The sequence below is a fragment of the Scomber japonicus genome, chromosome 24, assembly GCF_027409825.1.
Source record: "Scomber japonicus isolate fScoJap1 chromosome 24, fScoJap1.pri, whole genome shotgun sequence".
Lineage (NCBI taxonomy): Eukaryota > Metazoa > Chordata > Actinopteri > Scombriformes > Scombridae > Scomber > Scomber japonicus.
Genome location: NC_070601.1, coordinates 15,579,008 through 15,600,625, shown reverse-complemented (window position 1 = coordinate 15,600,625; position 21,618 = coordinate 15,579,008). Strand labels below are relative to the sequence as shown.

At 37.5% G+C, this 21,618-nt stretch overlaps 2 protein-coding genes across 2 annotated transcripts; both read right to left on the bottom strand.

Annotated features, from left to right (window-relative positions):
- Window positions 1–2,868: 2,868 nt before the first annotated feature.
- On the bottom strand, window positions 2,869–7,038 carry cnot9 (CCR4-NOT transcription complex subunit 9). The gene is made up of 8 exons (XM_053314583.1): window positions 6,913–7,038; window positions 5,983–6,162; window positions 5,733–5,848; window positions 5,497–5,606; window positions 5,002–5,111; window positions 4,729–4,827; window positions 4,483–4,574; window positions 2,869–3,567 (listed from the first exon to the last, which is right to left on the bottom strand). Exons 1-8 carry the CDS (start codon window positions 6,928–6,930, stop codon window positions 3,399–3,401), a joined length of 894 nt encoding a protein of 297 aa, XP_053170558.1. The 5' UTR covers window positions 6,931–7,038; the 3' UTR covers window positions 2,869–3,398.
- A 1,669-nt stretch (window positions 7,039–8,707) lies between these two features.
- carm1l (coactivator-associated arginine methyltransferase 1, like) lies at window positions 8,708–20,592 on the bottom strand. Its single transcript, XM_053314482.1, is given in 13 exon segments — window positions 8,708–8,816; window positions 8,951–9,040; window positions 9,206–9,343; window positions 10,133–10,222; window positions 10,470–10,555; window positions 10,865–10,946; window positions 12,810–12,900; window positions 14,035–14,212; window positions 15,263–15,373; window positions 16,854–17,002; window positions 17,209–17,403; window positions 18,855–18,981; window positions 20,491–20,592. Coding segments are annotated over 13 exon segments (1,548 nt in total).
- Window positions 20,593–21,618: the final 1,026 nt, after the last annotated feature.

Genomic DNA, 21,618 nt, shown 5'->3' with positions numbered 1-21,618 from the left:
TAGTTTAGCTGATGGATTATTAGTAACCATTCACCATTTATTAATTTTCAATTTTATTAACATTTGTAAATACAGAATTAATGGCTTTTGATCAAGATAGAGCCCTTAACTTTAATTATGATTATAAAACTTTAATTATGGGAAATGTGGCAATCATTTTGAATTTGAAGACGTCACTTCAGGCTTTTCAGAATTTGACCCTTACTAGTGACTGAAAGTCAGTTTGACTTCCTCAGATTGATTTCGAGTTTGGGGTTACTCCCTTAAACTTCCGGATGTAATACTAAATTGCTCCTATTATTAGCCAATATATGATCTATAAAGAATTAGACAATCATTTAGGATTCCTTATTAAAAACTGATATCTATAAAATCATAAAACACACCACACATCAAATTAGTGTTCAATAAATTTTGTTTTTGTGTGTGGTAGAACTTACCCTACTGATAAAATGTACACATCTGTATTATTTATTAATTTTATTTATTATTGATTGAGTAAATTCATTTGCAACTGTTTTAATAACTGAATAATTTGGCAATTTTTCACACAGCAATGTCAAAACATTTGCTGGTTCCAAAGGTGCAGATGTGGGAATTAGCTGCTTTTATTTCATATATGATAGTCAATGAAATATCTTTGGGTTTTGGACTGTTGGTCAGATACAATGAAGGTATTTGAAGATGTTACTTTTGGGCTTTGGAAGTGATTAAGCTAGAAAGTAATCAGCAAATGAATTGAATGAAAGTAATGGTTAGTTTCAGGCCAAAATAAGGGAAATGTGGGAGAGAAGAAAATTATAGTGAGACACTTTTGTCAGGACATATTTAAATCTGATTGGGACATTGTATTTTTTTAAAGAAACTGATGTTTTATTACATTACGGTAATATATCTCCATATCTGTGTTTACAGTCAGTGACACATCACAGTTTATTTTGTGTTTTTGGACAGCAGTCAGCTCCTCTGTGAATGTCGTCAATAAAGCTTGTCTGCTGTCATACAACACACTCAGTGGCAGAGGTTTACAATCAAGCCGTTTCCTCCAGATTTGGCCCAGAACCACCTCTGTCCCAACACACCAAGTGGAGGATCAACAGAGCTTCACTGCAGTGAGCCTCCATCTTTTCTGTGCTGTCTAATGTTACAAAGCCCTGCTCATCAAACTTTCATCAGCCCAGTTTAACTGCAGGCCATGAGGACGACACATCAGGGAGAGATTCACCATCAAATTAACAAACTGCTCCCAGCTTCCCCTCTGGAGTCATTACTGAAATCACTTATGCACCTGAGAGCTCACACACATACCGTGTATTTATAAGAGTGAATATTAATATTCTTTCATTGGTCATCATCTGTGCTCCCTGCTCAGGTTCTGAGGCATTAATAATCCACTGCTTCAGCTCAGCTTCCCCGATCAAATTACACAGACTGAGCCAAAACTAAAATCACAAAGACCTCCTCTAAGGAGAGAAAACTACAGTTCCCAGCACCTCTGATCTTAGTTATTTACACCAGACATGAGGGTGTTTCGTTTGTTGCATAACTGCTGTACAAGTCCAAAATAGTAATAACTGGAAACATTATGAATACTTCGATTTTGACACTTGCTTTCCACCAGCCAATCGCCAAATTAGGGAATATATATTGGAAGAAAGCAGTTCAGCCCTCCAGCAGGAGTCCATACAGCCATTCTGGGGATGGTGCAGAAAACCTTATTTCTAATCCACTCAAAAATCAGTACCATACATTTTCATCAATCTGCTGGAAAAATGAAAGTCTGACTTGCCAAGCCTGAATTTTCATTAAGCTCATCTTAAACTGCAACAGTGGCCTGTGGATGTGTTTTCTTAAGGACTTTGTGTGTTATCGAATGATGCAACGCACTTAAAAAGTGGCACTCGGCCAATTTTGCTCTTACTATGAAGGTCACATTTAATTACAGAAACTACTCAAGGTATTCTGTGCCTGTCAAAGCAGCTGTGGCTCTGGAGGAGCTTTGACAAGTTTGAGAAAAATGTCCTGATGATGCCATAGTGACATCATCAAGGTTATTTCTGCAAGTATTTAGTGTGTCCAAAGTAGATAAGTGACAGCATTCAAACCAGACAGTGTGTAAACTAACTACAGTGGATTTTTAGGTGTGCTATGTATTGACACCGTTGTCCTACAATGTGACTTGCAAACTATAACAGAAGAGGAAAAAGCTCACCTTTTAGTGTAAAGCATAAAAAAGAAAAAAACAGATGAGTGAACTGTGTAGAAATAGTAAGTAGAACAGATGAATGGATTTGGGACTAAGCATGTTACAAACTGGAGGTGTTGACTTTAAAAGACATAGGTGTTTACCAGGCAGGGAGAATCTAACAAAACACACCATTAAGTTGCATCATGGGAAATGTAGGATCCAGTGCCCCAGCGCTTTAAATTTTAAATACAATACAACTGCTAGAAAGAAATATACATCATGACAATGATGCTAAAGAAAACAGAGCCATCAGGTTAGAAGTGATTCATGTCCAAGCACATTATTTTAATTTAAGAGATCTTTGTTGTCATTTTAACACTATCACAGTAGTAACCCCACTAATTCCTGCTATGTGCAATGTGTGCATCTTTATCTCTTAGAATAATTCTTTGCTCAGAGTCGCCAGATTGATTTTAACATTTTCAGTTAGGAATGTGCGACAAGAAAGCACAAAAACCTTCAGAATGACTGTCGACAAACTAAGCTTAGACACAGAGAGCCCCTCAGATTAAGTCTTAAAGCAAACCCACCATGAAGTCCCCAATATAGTAATTTTGCGTGCTTTAGTGGTGCATATTCAGAAAGAAAGGTTTACTTAACAGAGTAAGCCTGATCATTCTGGTGCTTGTTTCTGAATAATTTTACTTACCTCTTGCCTGCAGGAGAGAGTGACATCACCTGAAAAGATCTTCTATTCTGCAAAACATTATTATAATTAAATACAGAAATACTCCATTAAGATATCTTACATCTACATGTGATGCAGAAGGCCTCACAAGCCACCAGTTTTAAGGATAATACTGTATATCTAGTAATAATAAGGTATCTGGCAGTGTCACATGAGCAGAATGATGATTCTGAAGCTGTTCTATGTTGTGCAATAGTTTATTGTTCATCTGCTAATCAGTTGGACAACACACGGCGAGGCAACAAACGTGAAAGTCTTTGAAACCGTGAATCCATGGCAACGGAATAGCAGAAGATGTGCTTCTGAACACAAAAATAATCCCTTTTCAAGTCTTTCATAAAAACAGTGCTGCATGTCTGTCTGTGTGTTCATGATTGAAGCTGAAGACTCATCGTCATCATCTTCTGTTGGGCAGTTCCTTGCTGGTGTTCGTCGGGGTCGGTGAGGAGCTGTGGAGTGGAGTCACTGCGGGGGTAGAGGGATGCCCCGGGCATCTGTGACCTGACCCTCCTGGAGGTTCTTCACCAGCTGGGCCAGCCAGCGTTTGGTGGTGGTGTCGTCCTTCAGGACCTGGGCAAAGGTGGTGTCTTTGAGCTGGTCAGGGAGGCACTGGCGCAGAGCTTCTCTGGCTCTGCAGAGGGAATAGACACAGGACACACATATCCATACTGTGATGTCTATATGCAACTCCAGAGGCACTTCCTTTAAATAGGATTACAGTTGTGGATGCTTACTGAAATAGTTGGTATTTTTTAGAACAGCAACATAAAAAAACCCAAACCCACAATCACGCTACTGAATTCAGGGTTGAACTGATGTAAAAGGTGCCACTAACAGTGACAAGCCCACACATTGTTATACTGCCCCCAAGTGGCCAAACAAATGAATTATTAAAATGTAGACATTGTGCACTATTATGATCCACTAACCTATGATGATGTTAGTTACTTTGCTTCTGTCTTTATGCTGAATTTAATCTTTATCAACTGAACTAGATACGGCTCAAATTAAACCATAGACTGCTGAAAATAAACTTGTATTATTATGTTTAATCTAATTTCTACTCTTTTTCATTTGCACACAAAATGATGGCAGCATTTGCCCTGACTCATCCTTTAGGGCGATTGGTAGGTGGTTATAAGTCTTTGCTAATATTAGATAGTGATCATATTATGTTGGAACATATTTTTAATTTATGTGACAAAATAATCTAAGCTCCACTTTCACTTCAATGCCCTAACCTCTCGTTATAATTAGTGTATCAGTTCTACTTATGATCTATTATTACTACTAGTTATTCAGAGCTTTCAACTGTATTTCATAGTCTTGATTGGTTCTGTTGACATCATGTGATTTAAGCGTGGTACTTGAGTCACATGATAACAGGTGGTTGTAAGTATGGTGACGTTGTTGTAACATGATCTAAGTCCCACACTAAGGTCACGAGATGACACAGGAGCTTAATGTATTTCCAGGTGAAAGCCATGAGATGCAGTTGAAGCAAGCTTGTTCTCATTCAGAATTATTACTACATTGACTGAAGTACCTGGAGTTGTCAGACAGGCGTAAGTAGCAGCGCACTACATGCTTCAGTAGGCGGGCTGAAGGCTCTTTGGAAAGCTGGAGGACCATTTTACCCTGAAACAGAAGACGGTGAGTCCAAGTGTATTATAATTATTATTGAAGATTCCCTTCAGACTTTAACAAAGTAAGTAAAATACTATAATACTGATGTGTTTTTTCCACAAGAAGCATAACACATTTGAGAGGAAGCCAACCTTTATAGACTTACAAGAATCATAGCAACATGAGAGAAGCGCTCGTATGTCTGACAGATGTAAGCCAGCCCCGTGTCATCCAGGAGGATTTTCTGTAGTATAAAGGTTGCAACCTGAAAAACAAACAGATTCCTTCAATGATTTGACTTTTCTCAACAAGAATCTTCTGGGTCTTAATCATAACTGAATATTCGTTTCATCTAAAGGAATAAAACATATTGAAACATGGTGAGACAGGCAGAGAGTAAATTATAACAGATAACAAAAGTCACAAACAGTGAAAGTACCGTTTTAGAGAGTTCGCTGCCAGACTCCATGATACGAAGGCACAAGGGAATGATCTCTGTGGTCAACAGGAAGTTAATCACTTCCTGCTCATCCGTTTTCACCAAAGCACCTGGACAGGATTGACACATGTAAGTAATAACACTAAAACATTGTCAAGACATGAACTATACTATACAATATGTGCACTATACTGCACATATTCTGCACAATTCCGGCTCTATATTTTTTTATTGAAGCTCTGCTAGAATATCTTAGAATCTTAGAATACAGTTTAAAAAACTCCTTATTTAACTCAAACAGGCTGTAACCCTGTTGTTATACTGTATTATGTAAAAGATTGCATTAAACATTTATGATAGTGAGAAATGCTATGACTAAGTACTGAGTCAAACTTGAAACATTTATGAAAAAGAGAAAAGAAAAATCAGTACACTTGTACACGTGTAATACTCTATAACATTTCATGAGTGATGAAAAGCGTGTAGATTTCTCACCTATTACTCCTAAGCTAGTGAGGCGGAGGTATTCAAAAGGCCGTGTTTTGCTGACAGTGTGTAAGAAGGGGTACAGGAAGAGAGGGATGTGAGCAGCCAGGAAAGCTGACCTGTGAAGGACAAAAACTCATTTTCAACTTCTGTGCTGGGGTGTGATCCTCAAAGCCAAACTATTACTAAACAAGCACTGTCTGCTGATGAGTAACAGAAGGAAAGCAGACATGGGTTTCACTTACCTTGTTTCTGGATGGGAGGCTACACATTGCAGGAGTGCCAAGGCGTTGCATACTCTGTTGGACTGGTGTGCTGTCAGGGTGGCAGGGTTGATTGATGGGTAGATGTTGACAATTTCCTGGCAATGACAGGGATGAAAATAAAAATAAAGCGTGACTTGCCATTGGATAATATCTGAAGAGGTTTATTCACTGCTGCACTGACTCTACCACATGTAATCTGGGACTTGAGGAAAACGCTGCTCCGGCTCACCTGCAGCAGGGCTGCTATAGTACCACAAGAGTGCCACAGCATGGGAGCCAGGTCTGGTACAGACTCTCGCTTCTTGCTGAGCTCCAGGAGGGCATTCTCTCTGGTTTCTGGACTGGAGAGTTCGTTGATCCACTGGTAGATCTTTTCTCTGTCAACTTGTGCCAGCGCTGTGGTTACAGCCTGAAACAACAGAGGAAATAAAGCAATGATACAGCCCATAGTAGCAGAGACAACATCTCATTTCTAATCTGTCAGTATAATACTAGCTGGAATAAAGAAGCAAATGTGTACCTTACAAACTGCAGTTTAAAAGGACAGATTCACAATGTTTCAAGTGTGTCTTAAAACAACAGATAAGGTGTCTATATGAACAGTGAAGAGGATTATCTCGCTGTAGTCATTCCTCCTGTCCATACTGACTATTAAAAAATCTCCTTTAAATGTGCCTTCAGTGGAGGTGATGGAGGACAAACTTTAAAAGTAAAAGTAGATGATCAGCTTCTATTCAGCTTCAGCAGTCTGAATTAGTCATATCAAGTGATATCTGACAATGTGAATGGAAAATGTGTAAGGTACATTTTCCCCTGAAGACAAAATAATAGGTGTGAACTCAATGTTATGAAAATATAACATAGTGACTCACCTGTGTCATTTTATTTATATAAGCAGACTTACCGCTGTAGCTCAATCAATTCCATTTAGGTTAGCAATGTCAATATTATTAGCATATGATACAGAGCACTAAATTAGCACCAGCCACCAGTCAATGCTGGTCAAATATCACTCACCAGCCAAAAAACAATGCTACATTTATTCAACATTTATCAGCCTTTGGACATAAAGTTCATTTTGCACCCTCATACTTTAACCAGGTTAACCTGTAGCTAACTCAGCAAGCTAATAATAAAGATAATAGTGGTATGTACTTACTGCTCCGGTAGCCAACATTGTGTGCAGCGCTTCAGTTTAATCCAGTAATATGTTTTTAATTCTGTATCAACTTATTTTAAAGAAGTGTCACAGAAACGCTGCGGCTGCATTGATATCAACGCTTCTGTCAGCCGGAACTGCTATGCTTCTTGTTCTGCTCTTTTTAGTGGCGGTTGTCGTCCAAAATGTCACATTACCGCCACCTACTGGATTTAACTAAAAAATGTATTGATAAAATTCTGCTATAAACTCTCTATTTTTCAGGTGTTTGAAAGAGCATAAAAGCTTCTCTCAACATCTGCTGTACATTTCCCTGATACATCTCATTGCTGCATCTACAATTATGTTAATTTTCTCATATTTATTTCTACCCCAGCAGTACAATTAGCCTACCATTGACCAACAGACCAAAGACTTCACCTAGTCCACTAAAAAAAGCAAAACTCATCATGCTTCCTAACTGATTTGTCCTCCTTAGCTTCGTGTCTCACATCCTAACATTTCTTACCTACTTTCTCATGTTTAAATCTCTCACTAAAACACAAAATGAAAAGCACAGGTACATCACAGGCACCTCTTCATATTCATTCTAAACACAAATGTAAAGACCATGTCATGGTTTTATTTACAACAGTTATGCATATGGACAGTTCTTTAGCCATTCCTATAAATTGAATTATGTGAAATGAATATTGTATGAGGTGAAACATGAAATATTTGGAAAGACTGGTTGGAGTTTGGTGTGTGGTTGTAACAGTAGGGTATTGGTGGCCCAGCAGAGAGCGCCAGAGTTTCATCAGCAGTCTGTAAACCTGGTCACAAGCAAGTCCTTAGTTATTTTGAGATATACCAAGGCCTCCCTTCACTCCAAAAATATTTTTCTTTTTACATTCATCTGCTGAAAGTGGAAAGCTTCTCTGTGCTCATTGAAACCTGATTTTTAAGGATGGGCCTATGAGTATGATTTATGACATCATAACAAGTCTGAAGCCAATCCTGGTCCAATATTTAGCTTAAAAAAGTATGACGTGGAAACTTTACAGTGAAGTAGGAAAAATACATTATTTGCATATTTAATAGATTCAGAATTTTTAATGATGGAAAAGGAATAGATTCCATTTCCGATCCTGATACAACAGCCATAAATGTAATGTAGTGAAGCTTCTAAATGTAATGACTATATTTGAGATCATTCAGGCAGATACAACCCACAGACTGCAAGTACAACCACTCAGCTGTGTCACACATATTGGTAAAACTTGAAGAATTAAATAACACTAAAAGAATGTTTGAAGGGTGCATTTTATTAAAACGAATGAAAAAAAAAATCCGTCACAGCTTGGTTGGCTGATATCTCATGATTCCTTATGAGGTTCCTTTGGAGATAAAAAAGATGACAATAAAAATAATCACTGTCAATTATTAAAGGTAATCAAGTGAACACAAATAACATTTTATCTCATATTATACATTTTATTTAAGGTCAAATCCTCAACGGTTTTCACTCAATGAGAGCCGCTGCTCTATTGAAAATAACTGATTTATACGTATTTAAATTAAACACAAACATCTTCAAATTAAAGCATGGACAAAGTATAAACTGGATTAAAAGATCATTTAAAAATAATCTTGTCAAGGCACTTAACATTAAATCAATAATATCAAATTAGAGATAATTATTGAATCCTTTTACTTATTTAATAAAATAAAATAATCCATTAAAATCATTCTTAAAAATATATCTTCCTTCTACAGTATTGGAGCTTGATCATGCAGTACAACATGCAGTATGTCTTCAAGGTTTACCTCTGTTCTCCAAATTCTTCATCTTGAAGGAGAGATGCTGCCTGCCCTGGACCTCCAGCTCACTGTCTCTCTGGAGGTCTCTCACCACAGAACCTGACCTCAGATGCACATTCTGTATTTCAAAAATGAAAAGACGAAACAAATCAAAACATATCTGTCGATACTGTACTTTGTGATCAAGTACTCAATGAAGAAATGTCATTTATGTGTCAGAGAGGAAAGGAGCTGTGACCTGAAGAATGGGTTCTTGAGGTCCAGGATGTTTCCAGATCTGAAGCCTGATTGGTCAACTGTGACTGTCATGTGGATATCATAGCTGTGCCTGAAGCAGTGGAAAGGTAAAGAGTGACTGAGACTGAAAACAAGCCTTCATGAGATATGTAGTATGATTATACCGCCATAACCAAATGGCTACTTCTGACTGAAAAACCATCTGAAATCTTCTCGTCTCATTTGTACACATGTGATAGAGGAGGCTCAGGTGTACCTGTTGTTAACAGCCAGCAGGACAGTCCCAGACAGAGTTTGTCCCAGTTTGGCAAAGAGCGGCGTCTGAAGCAAACACCTGACCTGATACCAGCGAGTCAGAGGCTCAGTGGGAGCTGTGGAGAGCCACACTGTTGATCTTCAGAGAGAGAGAGAAGAGTGGCTCTGAAGACTTTTGTTTGACAGTGAAGGAGGATTGTCTGAAGCAGAGAGGTACAGTAGAACACTTTATGCAATATGAGCTCTTTTGAAAGGTATACAGTATGATGTCTTTAATATGACTTGTCCAAGCTGTTTTTAAATGTTTGACATGAGCTTTTTTATTATCTGTTTAAATAAATTCTAATATATAAAACTTCCATACATTCACCCCAACACTGACAGACATTATATTATCATGTTCTTCCTTCCTCACTTTGCACATAAAAAACTATCATTTGGAATTCCACATAACTTTGGAAATTTTACACAGATATTTTGTTCTTCTATATCAAAACTATAACCACTAACGTCTTAATAATCAATCTTATTTTCTTTTAAATTCCATGTAACTTTGTTACATTGTAAATTTTTAATGTACGTTTTAACATGTTTTGCTAAATGCTGTATTCTTTAATGCAAATTCACATTCAAAAATACGATTTTCATTCCATACATGAAGAATATTTTTTTGTCTAACTTTTACTCTCTGCTTGTCTTGTTTTTCTACTATCCTCACTGTGTGACGGCCGGAAACCTGCTGGAAAACAGACTGTAAATGGAGTCAGGCCCGCAGCTGGTAATGTTTTATATTGCTCTGCTGTTTTTCCTGCTAAGAAATAAATAAAATGAATGAAATGAAATTAATCGTTCAGTCACTTGTGCAATGAAATGTACCGTCAATACAGCCTTTCAAAGCAGGAGAAAGTCAGGGTTGTGTGTTTCTTACTTGGATCCCATATAAGCCACATCAAACCAGAAGGCAAGACCATGGACCAGACCAGACTGGAGCAGCGTAAACACGAAAGGGATCTCCATCCTGGACCAAACACAAATATGTTAAACTTGAAGCATTTCTACAAAACATGTTCTCATGTTCAAATTCCTACTTTCCTTTCTTGTATGGTTTTCCTTGCATTTTTCTTGTAATACTTCTCGACTTGCAGGTCCTTCACATGTAATTAAGTCAATATTGTGGTATCCCTATTTAAACTAAATATCTCAGCACTTCTTCCACCACTGAGTATATGAACATGCTTCTAAAGCACTTACATATAATATCTAACCTGTGCAAGTCTTCTTGTTTAGCCTCCATGAAGTTGATGCAGTGCTTGACAGATCTGGCCATCAGGATCTGCACATCAAAAGGATCCTGGAAAAGACAGGAAGTCATCAAAAGAATGATTATGTTTAAAATGTTTAACTCTATCTGCAGTTATTTGGGGTATTTAGCTGACAATTGATTTAACAGCACTTAAAAATAGACCAAGATACAACTCATTTAATGGGTAGATATGCTGTATCACTATGGTTTCCTGTCTAGGAGGAATCGGTTGCAGTCAAACCAATCAGCAAGTCATCTCCACTAGAGGTTAAAATCATTGGCTGAGTTCTGTTTGGTTGTAAGATGCATTCGTGATAAGACATTATAAGACATAATGGAATTTCTTTCTCCACATACCACTATAGGCTGCCTGAAGAACTCATCCCCAGCAGGACTGTGCAGAGCGCTCAGATTAACACCGTAGAAGTTTCTTTGCTGCCTGAAGAGAAGAAAGTGAAGAGACAACACTGAACAGCTGATTGACACATCTGGTAGTTCATGACCAGTGTATTTATCCACTATCCAAATTAATAAATCACAGGCTGTTTTTTTTCTTTATCCACATGTAAACAGTGCAAAGCTTCAGATCTTTAGTATTGCAGCTGTTATTCATATAAATGTATAAGCTTCTCACAGTGTCACTGCAAAACATTGTTTTGGTGAAAAACATCAGTTTACAGTTTACCTTCATTCCTCAGGGCTGACTAAGCCTGACCTCCACATAGTGGTAGAGCAGTGAAGGGCATGACCACATGCGCGCACACACACACACACACACACACACACACACACACACACACACACACACACACACACAGGCATGCTTGCATACACATAAAAAACAAATTCCACAACAGCAGCTGTATTGTTTGCATGAATTTTGATGATGGATCTTATGTATTACTCCTATGGGTCGGATATCCATGGCATTCACAATACCGGCAGATGTTTTATGTATCACTATAACACAGCGTAATGTTGATATACTACAGTTTATTTCCTTTGATAGGGTCCAGTGTACACTACACAACTGTTGTCCTTACATGCTGTAAAAACGTGTGTTCACTTAAACAGAATCAAGTGAACCGTGATTCCTCTTTTGATTCTTGTCTCCATTACAAAGATAAATCTTTAAAGGAGGAGTTTGCAGTTTTTCAGGTGTGTCTTAAAGCAACAGTCAGGTGTCCATATGAACAGTGAAAGAGGTTTTCCTCATTGTAATCATTCCTCCTGTTCATACTGACTATTAAAAGTTATTTCAAAGTAAATGTGAAGTAATGTGTAACTAAAAATGAAAGCTGTTGTTGCTATTGTTACTATCTATAACCCTTTACACATACAGCTGCTTCTATCCTGCATCTTGTGAGTACAAAAGAATTATATGAAAAAGTAGAAGCAGAAGTCTAGTTAAAACTCATGGTTAAACAGTATTTAACAGTTCTTGGTTGGCTACGTAAAGTACATGGAATTTATTTGTTAAATATATTGTAAAGTATTGTTGTATTTAGTATTTGCTGCCTTGAAAGTATGAAAGTATGCACACAAACAAAATGAGAGTTTAACATCATGAAAGTGTTCTCTGAGTTGGCTGAAGAACCTCAGTAGTTATATAACATAGTTGGACATAATCTATTCTTATAGATCTATTCTTTGTGGGTTTGTGCTATATCTTTTTCTCTTTTTTCTCAAACTACATGATCCAGTCTCACTATAAACTAAATGAAATCCAATCCAATGTGTGGTTGCCAATCTGAAATTAAAGTCTATTTTAGAAGTTCTCAATAATCAATTCTATACACTCAATAAACAACATCATCATGCAATAGCAGATGAATTATTAGTATATATAGATATATGGGATCAATCATTTCCACTGATATTACACTTTGTTAATATTATTATTACAATTATTGATCTGAATACAATGTTCACTTTTTAAAATATATATATAAATACTTTTAGTTCAAAATATCAGTTTCAAAACAAACATATCGGTCTACAAAAGCCCATATCAGTCAAACTGTGCTGGCTTGTATGAGTCAGGACTGGACTGAACCCGACCATTTTACACCCAACAGGAAACATGCCTGACTGAGGTCAAGCACTGAGAACGTGCGTGTTGTGTGTGTGTGTGTGCGTCTGCGTGTGTGAGAAAAAGAGGGAAAGAGAAAGGGAGCCAGTGTGTTTGTGTCCTCATCCATGGATTTCTGCCTGTGCATGCTTGTGTGTGTGTGTGTGTGTGTGTGTGTGTGTGTGTGTGTGTGTGTGTGTGTGTGTGTGTGTGTGTGTGAGAGAGAGAGACCAGAAACTGGCTCGTGCGTGGTGTTCGAAGTAAAGCTGTTCGTCAGTGAAGGGAGCCAGATGAATATCACCATAGGAGGGAAACATCAGACCTGTAGGGAAAGAAACAGTGAAACAGTGACTAAACAATATACACACACAGATAAAGACACACAGTCAGTTTCATCACCTACTGTAGGTTATAATAGTTTCTCTTCTACTATTTCTGAGGGTCACATGATCACCTCTCATATTAGTCTGTGCTTTGCTTTAGAAAGATATTTTTTAGCATCTAACCTTATTTCTGTGCCAGTAAAGCGCTGCTGGTTTCTGACAGCAGGAGTTGAAGCTTCATTGTGTACATTTCTCTTTTTACTCTCTGGGAACATCTTTGTGAATGAAACTTGCCCAAAAACAAAGCAGAAGAGGTCGCTTTATATGAGAGTTTTAGAAATTTGACATATTGTATTGACTCTATTTTTTAGCTACTTTTACTATGGACTATTTTAATTTTCCATCTTATATTACATTAATGTTTTTATTTCTTTCCTCTTCATCTTTTGGTTCTTTTTTAACATTGCTTTATGCTCCTTTTATGTCCCTTTTTTGTGAAGCACTATGTATGTGCACAAGTTATTATTATTATTATTATTATTACTACTATCATTATTATAATAATTATTATTATTAAATCTCAGGCACAGTCATCAAGGTAATATTCATTGGGCTGGAACGCCCAATTTATGACAAGTTTGTGTTGAATTAGACTGGAAAATTATCTTGGATGGGGCTCATTGTATTGTTTTGCAAGTCATAAATAAGTTTCAAACCTGAGTTGGGTCCAAAGTCCAAGGTCAAGTCCTAAACTTTGTGTTTCACGCCCTAAACAAGCTGTTGGTCTGCACTGACAAACACTTCTTTCCCTCCTGGCTGTTGTCACATTGATTTAAAGTTTATCTGTTGTTAAGAAACTGAAGAGTTGATTGGAAGTCAAAGCACTTAAATCCATCATGTGAAGTCAATCACAGCCTTTGAAACAAGTTCAGCTACAGATGATTGTCATAAAATAAAGTCGACTTGTGAAAAACAGGCGGGTAGTTATATGAACCAAATGCTCAATAAAAATATCTTTGACAAGTGAAGTCAATCATTTTGTTTTAGAGTCTTTTGATTTTGTCTGTAAAGTACTATTTTATAGCTCTATTAATAGCAGTGATAAAAATGTGGGCAGTGCTTTGTGTGCTTACCGTTGGGCTTCAGCCATTTCCTGGCATACAAGAAGCTCTCCATGACTCTCTCATTTAGCAGCATGTAACCAATGGGCTCGGAGACGATGACATCCACCATATCAGGACAGCTGACCTCCTCCACTTCCCCCTCTAGGACGCAGATCCGCTCAGACAGACGGTTGCCTTGGACCAGGATCTGCACAGGGGACAGACAACATCTGCTTCATGACTATGAACAATACACTGTTCAACCATTTCCACCTCTCGACAGGCCCGTGACACACACACATACGCTGGATGTGTAGAAGGCATTAAACGTCTCGACAAACGTCTTCTGTAACGTTAAAGCAGCGACCCGCCAAACCTATTCAGCAGCTGTGCATACACAGAGCTTTCGTTTCGACTAATAATCACATTAAATGAAGCGATTTCAAATGTTTAAATCCTATTTTTCAGTTTTACAACCATAGTTTACATTGTTTAAACCATCTTGACTATAATCTCACTTCATAGAATCATTTTTATTCAATTTCTTATCCTTTTTTTCCTATTATGTGTCTATTTTTTTGGACATCGTGTAGGGCTTTTGGACGATACACTCAAGTAGATTTCAGAGCTGGTTTAACTTTTCCTGATCGGTTATATAAATAGGAATTTGTCATGAAACTGTTCTTTGTGATGAGTGATTTGTTACTCACAGCATTTAAGAGTTACATCTGAGATATTCCAGAAAACACTGTTTTGGTTACTATGGATAACAATCAATGTTCACAGTTACCATGGGGCTGTTTCTAATGACAACTGGTGTTTAAATATCACGATAACGATCATCTAATCAAATTACCCCAAGATATCGGGCCTAACCTCTGTACCATGTGCATCAGCATCTCCCTGCAGCCCCTATGCTGCTCAACTCTGGGCCAGATGTTGCCGCAACCCATTAACTCCCCAGAATGCCACGCTCTGCATGTGATGTATGTACTCTATGTGTGTGTGTGTGCGTGCGCGCTATCTAGTGCATTGATGCGGTTTCCCTGTAGGCGCTACCGAGGCCAACACACACATTACACTGCTTTTCAAACTCTTTTGAAACTGTCTGAAAACGCTGGTTTCATTTCTGCAGAAAGTGAGAACAGATTTAAACCACTTTCTTTTTAAACCAGCGTTTTCAGGCTAATAATGTAAGCGACAAATATGGATAAAGAAAAGAGGATTGTGTTATATGGACTGGGTTATATGTACTGACCTGTGTAAATTTGGCCATGGGGTTAGACTCAACTGCATACACTCTGGTGGCTCCTGCCTGGACTGCAAATAAAGACAGAATACCAGAACCACAACACACATCCAGAACTACCTAAAGAGACAGAAAGAGAGAGGGAGATGAAGTCAGACATGCTTTATTATAGAAATTAAGACTATACAATGTATAAAAAAATACATGATTTTGTGCCAATGACCTCCCAAATATGCTTCCAACTCACAGACAAGTTAGAAAGCAGTTTGTAGAACAGATCAATTGTAAAGAATACAACCAAACTAGGAGCACTACTCATGTTCAGTGCATTAAAAGACACATGGAAACAAACAACCACAGCCAACAACGCAGGGTCTTAAATATAACTAAAATAAATAAATACAATGTAGAGTAAGTGTACTTGTTGCACTAGAATAAATGCAATTATTACACCAGATCCAGTATGTTTGCCCTTTAAAAACAGTCGTCATATTGTACGTCAGGAGTCATTCAGTGCTTCATTCAGTCATCTCTGTTTGCAGTCAAGAAAATTGTGTTTTTAATATTTTTTTATTTTCAAATGCTCCTTTATGCTCGGAGCGGCATGTCAGTGTCTGTGTTTGATTGACAGCAGCTGACAGGAAGCCAGGGTGCTCATATTATGCTGCATTCATGTCATATGGGATGGATAGTCGATGGGAAAGATTTAGGACAGCTTACAGAGTTGGTCAAGTGAGGGTTAAATATACTAACATAACACCAGTAAATATGGGTTTTTGTCTCTTTGAATGACAGGCTTTGGCTAAAATGACTTATGAAGAGCCAAATCACAAAAATCAGAGATTTAAGTAAGATCCAAGTTTCCTCATTGTGATTATTACTTGGATGTCGGCGTGAAGACTGTTTACAAGTTTGAATCTCATATATGATCATTGATTTGCTGTATGGAAACATGCTCTTCATCTATGTAGACAGTTAACTGTTCTGTTCCAATCTTGCAAAAATATGGGGAGCCATCATAAAAAATGTGAAATGTTCTCATATGGGTCCAAGAAAAGCAGTGACAAGTGATTTACAGAGTGGATATGTTGTTCTAGCAGACATAAAAATGCAATTTCATTTCATTTGAACTTTTAGTCAAACAAGTACAGCTCCAGTTATACAGCTACATATACTCTCCCTGTCCATCTTTCCAGCAGTTTCCACTACAAGTTCTCCATGTACCCCGTTGTCTGTCTGAGTAAGGTTCAAATATTTGCCTTGTATTTGAGTGTTGGAAGATTGTGTTCTACATGATGAAAGTATTCATCGGTAGGAAGTATTCTGAATGTATAACTGGCTTGAACCACTTTATCTTTATTCAATAAACCATTCTAATCATTTATTTGCTCCATGATCTTATTCTTTACAAAGAAAGCAGAGTCATGCAGCAAAGGAGGTGGGTTACTAATTGTGATGAATATTTATAACTGACAATAATCATTTTACCATTTGCCTTAATTTCCTCTTAGCTAAGTCAGAGATTTGTTTGTTTGTCTGCATTAATTACAATATAAAAACCCAGTAATGTATCTTATATGGACCCTTAATGTGTTGTCACCTTGTCTCTGAAGTCCGTCTCATTGACTAAAATGGCTTTGTGGTAGGTGGCGGTCCTTTGGTAGTCCTGAAGCATGCTCTGCTGCTGGGACAGACAGGTGTGAAACTGCAACACACACAACAATGAAGAATTACTATTTCTTCTGCCGTCTTTCACATGTATTTGTAACAACAGACAGAATGATGGAGTTTCATACCTGGTAACACTCTGGAGGGACATTTGCAACCCTTGTTTCAAGCATAGAGGGATTTCTCCTCGAGGATGTTTGGCTTCTTTCTGCATTCTTGTCTCCTTCAGTCTCTTCATTGCTCCCTCTCCTTAATAACCGCTGGAAGTTCTTCATATCTACAGAGACAAAGATGTTTCTACATATTTACTGACCTGGATGATAAGCCGAATATATTTTAATGTATACTCTACGAACCAGCTGGAGTTTTAAACTGCAGTAGAAGACTGAGCTGGCCAACAGTGACCAGGAAGGACTGAGCTCCAACCTGGCAGCAGTCCATCTCCTTGGAAACAGCGAACTGGAAGACTAGTGCCCTGTTCCCTTAATACAATACAAGCACACACATTTAAAGAGGAGTTTAGACAAGATAAAAGCAACTATTGAACCAGTTGTCATCATATATTAATTTAAGTTCTTAGAGATTATCATCACATTTACTTATATTTAATTTTTTCCATATATGGATTTCTTTGTTTTTTAGAGGATACATGTCTGCTGATTGGTGGACTCTTCCGTTCCATTCATTTTGTGTTTCTTATTGTGACATAGTTAAATTATGTAGGATTTATTTGTTAATTTTTAGATGCAATGTAATTACATAAAAAGGTGCAAGTGTATGCAAAGTAACAGGAACATGCATCCTTGTGAGTTAAAAATGTTTCACCTTGCATCTCAGAGCTTTATAAATCTGATTCATAAATGTACAGAGACATGAGAAATTTTACACTGTGTGCAAAAACATAAACAAATTAAATCTATCTAAATCTGTGTTTTTGACCTGCTCAATAGCCTCTTTAATTCAAATAAAATAATAATAATAAATTCAATTTTTACCTAGTGTCATATGCACTATTACGTCTATCTAAACTGCCTCAGCCCCTTTTTTTCATTTGGTCGTAAATTAGTGGAGTTAGAGCCATCAGCCGAATGGCTTAGTACAGGAGCTAATGGAACCGAAACATTGCCGAAATCTCACGCGATCACTGAAATACTGTGTGGTCAAGCAAGATTTCGACGATGTTTACAGCTTTAGCAGTAGCAGCAGAGTAAAAGCTATCAGGTAAGTGTTATTTTAATAAACTCCTAGTGTACTTACAAACTTTCCAATACATGGATTTATGAGTAAAGAGCCTATTTGTACTACTGTAGAAGTTTGATAACAATCCAGGCATTATTAGTGGGGTAATTTACGAGATACACTGGTGGTCCCATTAGCGCCTGTACTAAGCCATTCGGCTGATAGCTCTAACTCCACTAATTTGCGACCAAATGAAAAAAAAGGGCTGAGGCGTTTAGATAGACGTAATGGTGCATATGACGCTAAGTCGAAACTACTCCAAAGAGTTACTTGCTTTAAGAGTTACTAGTCACAGACATACTTTAAACAAGTGTTGTACCTGTAGTGTCACATGGAGCAAATTTACATCAACACAAATATTTTTGGTTTAACTACCTGTGAGGATCTATATGTCCAACTTTGTGTTAATATGGGATGAATATCACAGCTTCTATGAGCCACAATCTGAGCACTGATGAAGAAGTGTCTTTTGTGTGCAGGAAATTCTCTTTTTCCCCCTTTCTTTAAATAAGTTTTGAGACCGATTGAGCCAATAAGGCAACATAAAAACAGTGTTGTGACACAAACAGGCCTTGCATACACTTCACAAAAGATAATGAACTATATCCAAATATGATACACAGACAAGTATTTGCCCTGAAACATCAGTGGGATTCCTAAATGTTTCACTTCAGCAGCCAACACCAGTACTCACCATCCTGTACTGTGACCTGCTGAGCTTCCAGTCCTGTAGTGAGGAGCAGAGTGAGCTCCTGTTCTTCTCTCTGCCTGCATACACTGATCTGCTGCTCTCTGCTCACCTCCGCATGGACCTGCACCTCCTTCATAAACACAACCAGAGCACAGCCTTTCAGCTCCAACCAGATTAGATCAGATCTAGTAAAATCTCATTTGTCTAGGTATGAGTTTAAACCCACGTTGTTGTCACTCGGCCGTCAAACAAACACGCATCCGTTTAAGCCAAACTATTATTTTAATTACAACAACATTAAAAAAAGAAAACAATAGCTGGAAAAAAACGTGTTCTTTTCTTGGGTCCAGCCTAATTGACCATTCTAGAACATGGACCTAAATGGACCATACCAGTTTGCATGTTTTAGCCCAGTTACTACTAATCACATATGTATTACATGCCAGCTAATCATTTCACAAACCACGCAGCTGTTTTTTTGTATGTTTGTTTGTTTTACCTTTCTACATATCCATTGGCTTCCAGTTATTTCAGCATGAAAATTGGGACATGAAAATCAGTCACCAGACAGATATGATAATATCAGTATTGCATTATCACTAAACAATGCATTACCAACCTAAACATTATGTGTAGAACTAAATTGTTTAGCCAAATATGTGCTGCTGGGTTAGCGTTAGGATAGAGTTTTCTCCATTCCAATAAGTGTTACCATCTACTGTACAGAAGTCATGGTGATGCAGTCAGGGTGGATGATGATGATGGCTGCACAAAGAGTATGACTCTTTTGTTGTCCTGTGTGTGAATTGAACAACTCAAGTATGTTTCAACAGTCTGCTAAATGGTTAGAGCACACAAATGGTTGCCTGAAAGAATACATAAAAACACATCTTGCTTGAGTTCAATAGAGGTATACATGATTACAGTGAAGTTAACCTTAAAAAAATACTGCTACAGTCTTTCAAAAGAACAGAGGAGATAGACAATGAGTTTCAGAATCTTTAAACAACATTGTCATTGGTGAAATGTTTTTTAATTCATTAATAAACTTTCTTTTTTTTTTCTTTTGTAACATTCCCGTTCCTTAGGCGGGCCTTTAAAATACATCAAACTCAACAATAAAATACATATGGGACTGCACGAAGCACAAAACTCAACAATTCACACATACAGTACATTAAAGTGCAAAACAGAAGCAATGATACAATAAAAGTATTATGGACACGTTTAATTTCACACAAGAAACTGGCAGCAAAGTGAGAAGTCAGGTTTAGGCAGAAAAGCTGATGTATGTTGCAACACAGCGAACTTACTGTATATTATATATATATATATATATATATATATATAACATACTGACATTTGTCCCCTTAGAATAATCCAATTATTTATGTAGCTGGTTTACAGAGGGAAATTTGCACTGTCAACTTTTATATAGGAGACTAAAGTTGGATCAGAAAACAAAAAGTTTTGTTATCTACAGTTTTCTAGTATGAATATTTGCACCTACCTGATTAAATTACTCTAAAGTAGACCAGATTAGAATTAGTTTAAGCAGAATAGATTAGATGATATCAGGTTAGAGTAACACTAAAAACAAACAATTTACTTGCAAAACATCTGCAACCTCTTTCCTTACCTCCTCATGTGTGTCCATATGCGTCTCCTCAGCCGTCATCTCCTCCTGCAGAGTGAAGACCCTGACAGAGAAAGCCAGTGGCTCCTCACTCCTTTCCTCCATTCTTCAATGTGAAAGGAAGCTGCTTTTTGGGAAGAAAGTAGAGGATATAGGAGGGAGGAGGAGGAGAGGGGGAGCTAGAGGTGGAGGAGAAGGGGAGGAGAGATGAGGGGAGGATTATAGGGGCATAAATGTAGGGGGCAGATGTTAACATTGACAGAAATTGAGAAGTACAAAGTTAAATGGAGCTTTTTGTTAGACATTAAAAAAACAAACAAACAATATGCATCCTACATGGTAAGAGATATTCCAATAGTCAAACATAAAGCAGTGAACGTAATTATGTATTTGCATTAACTCCCAGGCATGAGGGCTAAATATAAAGAAGTCGTGGTTACCAAAGTACTTCTCTAATCCTCATTGTACCATGAATAACAATATCACATTCTTTTGGAAATCTAACACAGAAAGTAACCAGACACAATGACAGCTATCCTTCATTAAAGATTTTTTACAAAAATTTACGTCCTTCAAATTTGGCCCATTTAGGACAGCGCTATTCATTTAGAAGACTTGTGTTCAATTTAGGTCCGATCTAGTGTGATTTCATCAGCTTTATGCTACTGTGGTTTATATATTACCAGCCAATTAGAAGATAAAACAATATGAATATGGATATACAACACAATATTTGTTATATTGTGTTATGTCTTCTCAATTTCAGTGTCTATTCTGCCACACACAGGGCAGTACATTTACAGTTACAACACTCCCTCTGCTGGAAGAACGCCATCACTGCAAGAACACAGAAAACCCATAGAGTCACAAAATTTTTCAAATGAGAAATACCACCAGTTGTCCAAACTTTACATTTCGAAGCACACAGTGGCAGACTAATACAGTTGTCTAGTAGTATGTAGTAGTATGTCTGGTGTCTCAATACCCATATCTCACTTTGCTTCTTCTCTGCTCAACACATATTACATACAGGATTTGATCAAGTTCTACTTCATGCTTGGGTTGAGACATGGCGAGATTCTGCTGTTATTGAATGCGGTGGATGATATTGTGATAAGTATGTGTACACTA

Bases quoted from the DNA above. Each gene is read 5' to 3' on its own strand.
- cnot9 (XM_053314583.1), bottom strand. The intron at 4,828-5,001 runs GTACTTTCACTG...TTTGTTTTTCAG, and splicing joins GCAGCGAACTCTCTAAAACG to GTTGCAACCTTTATACTACA. The intron at 4,575-4,728 runs GTAAGTCTATAA...CTTCTGTTTCAG, and splicing joins CTCATGTTGCTATGATTCTT to GGTAAAATGGTCCTCCAGCT.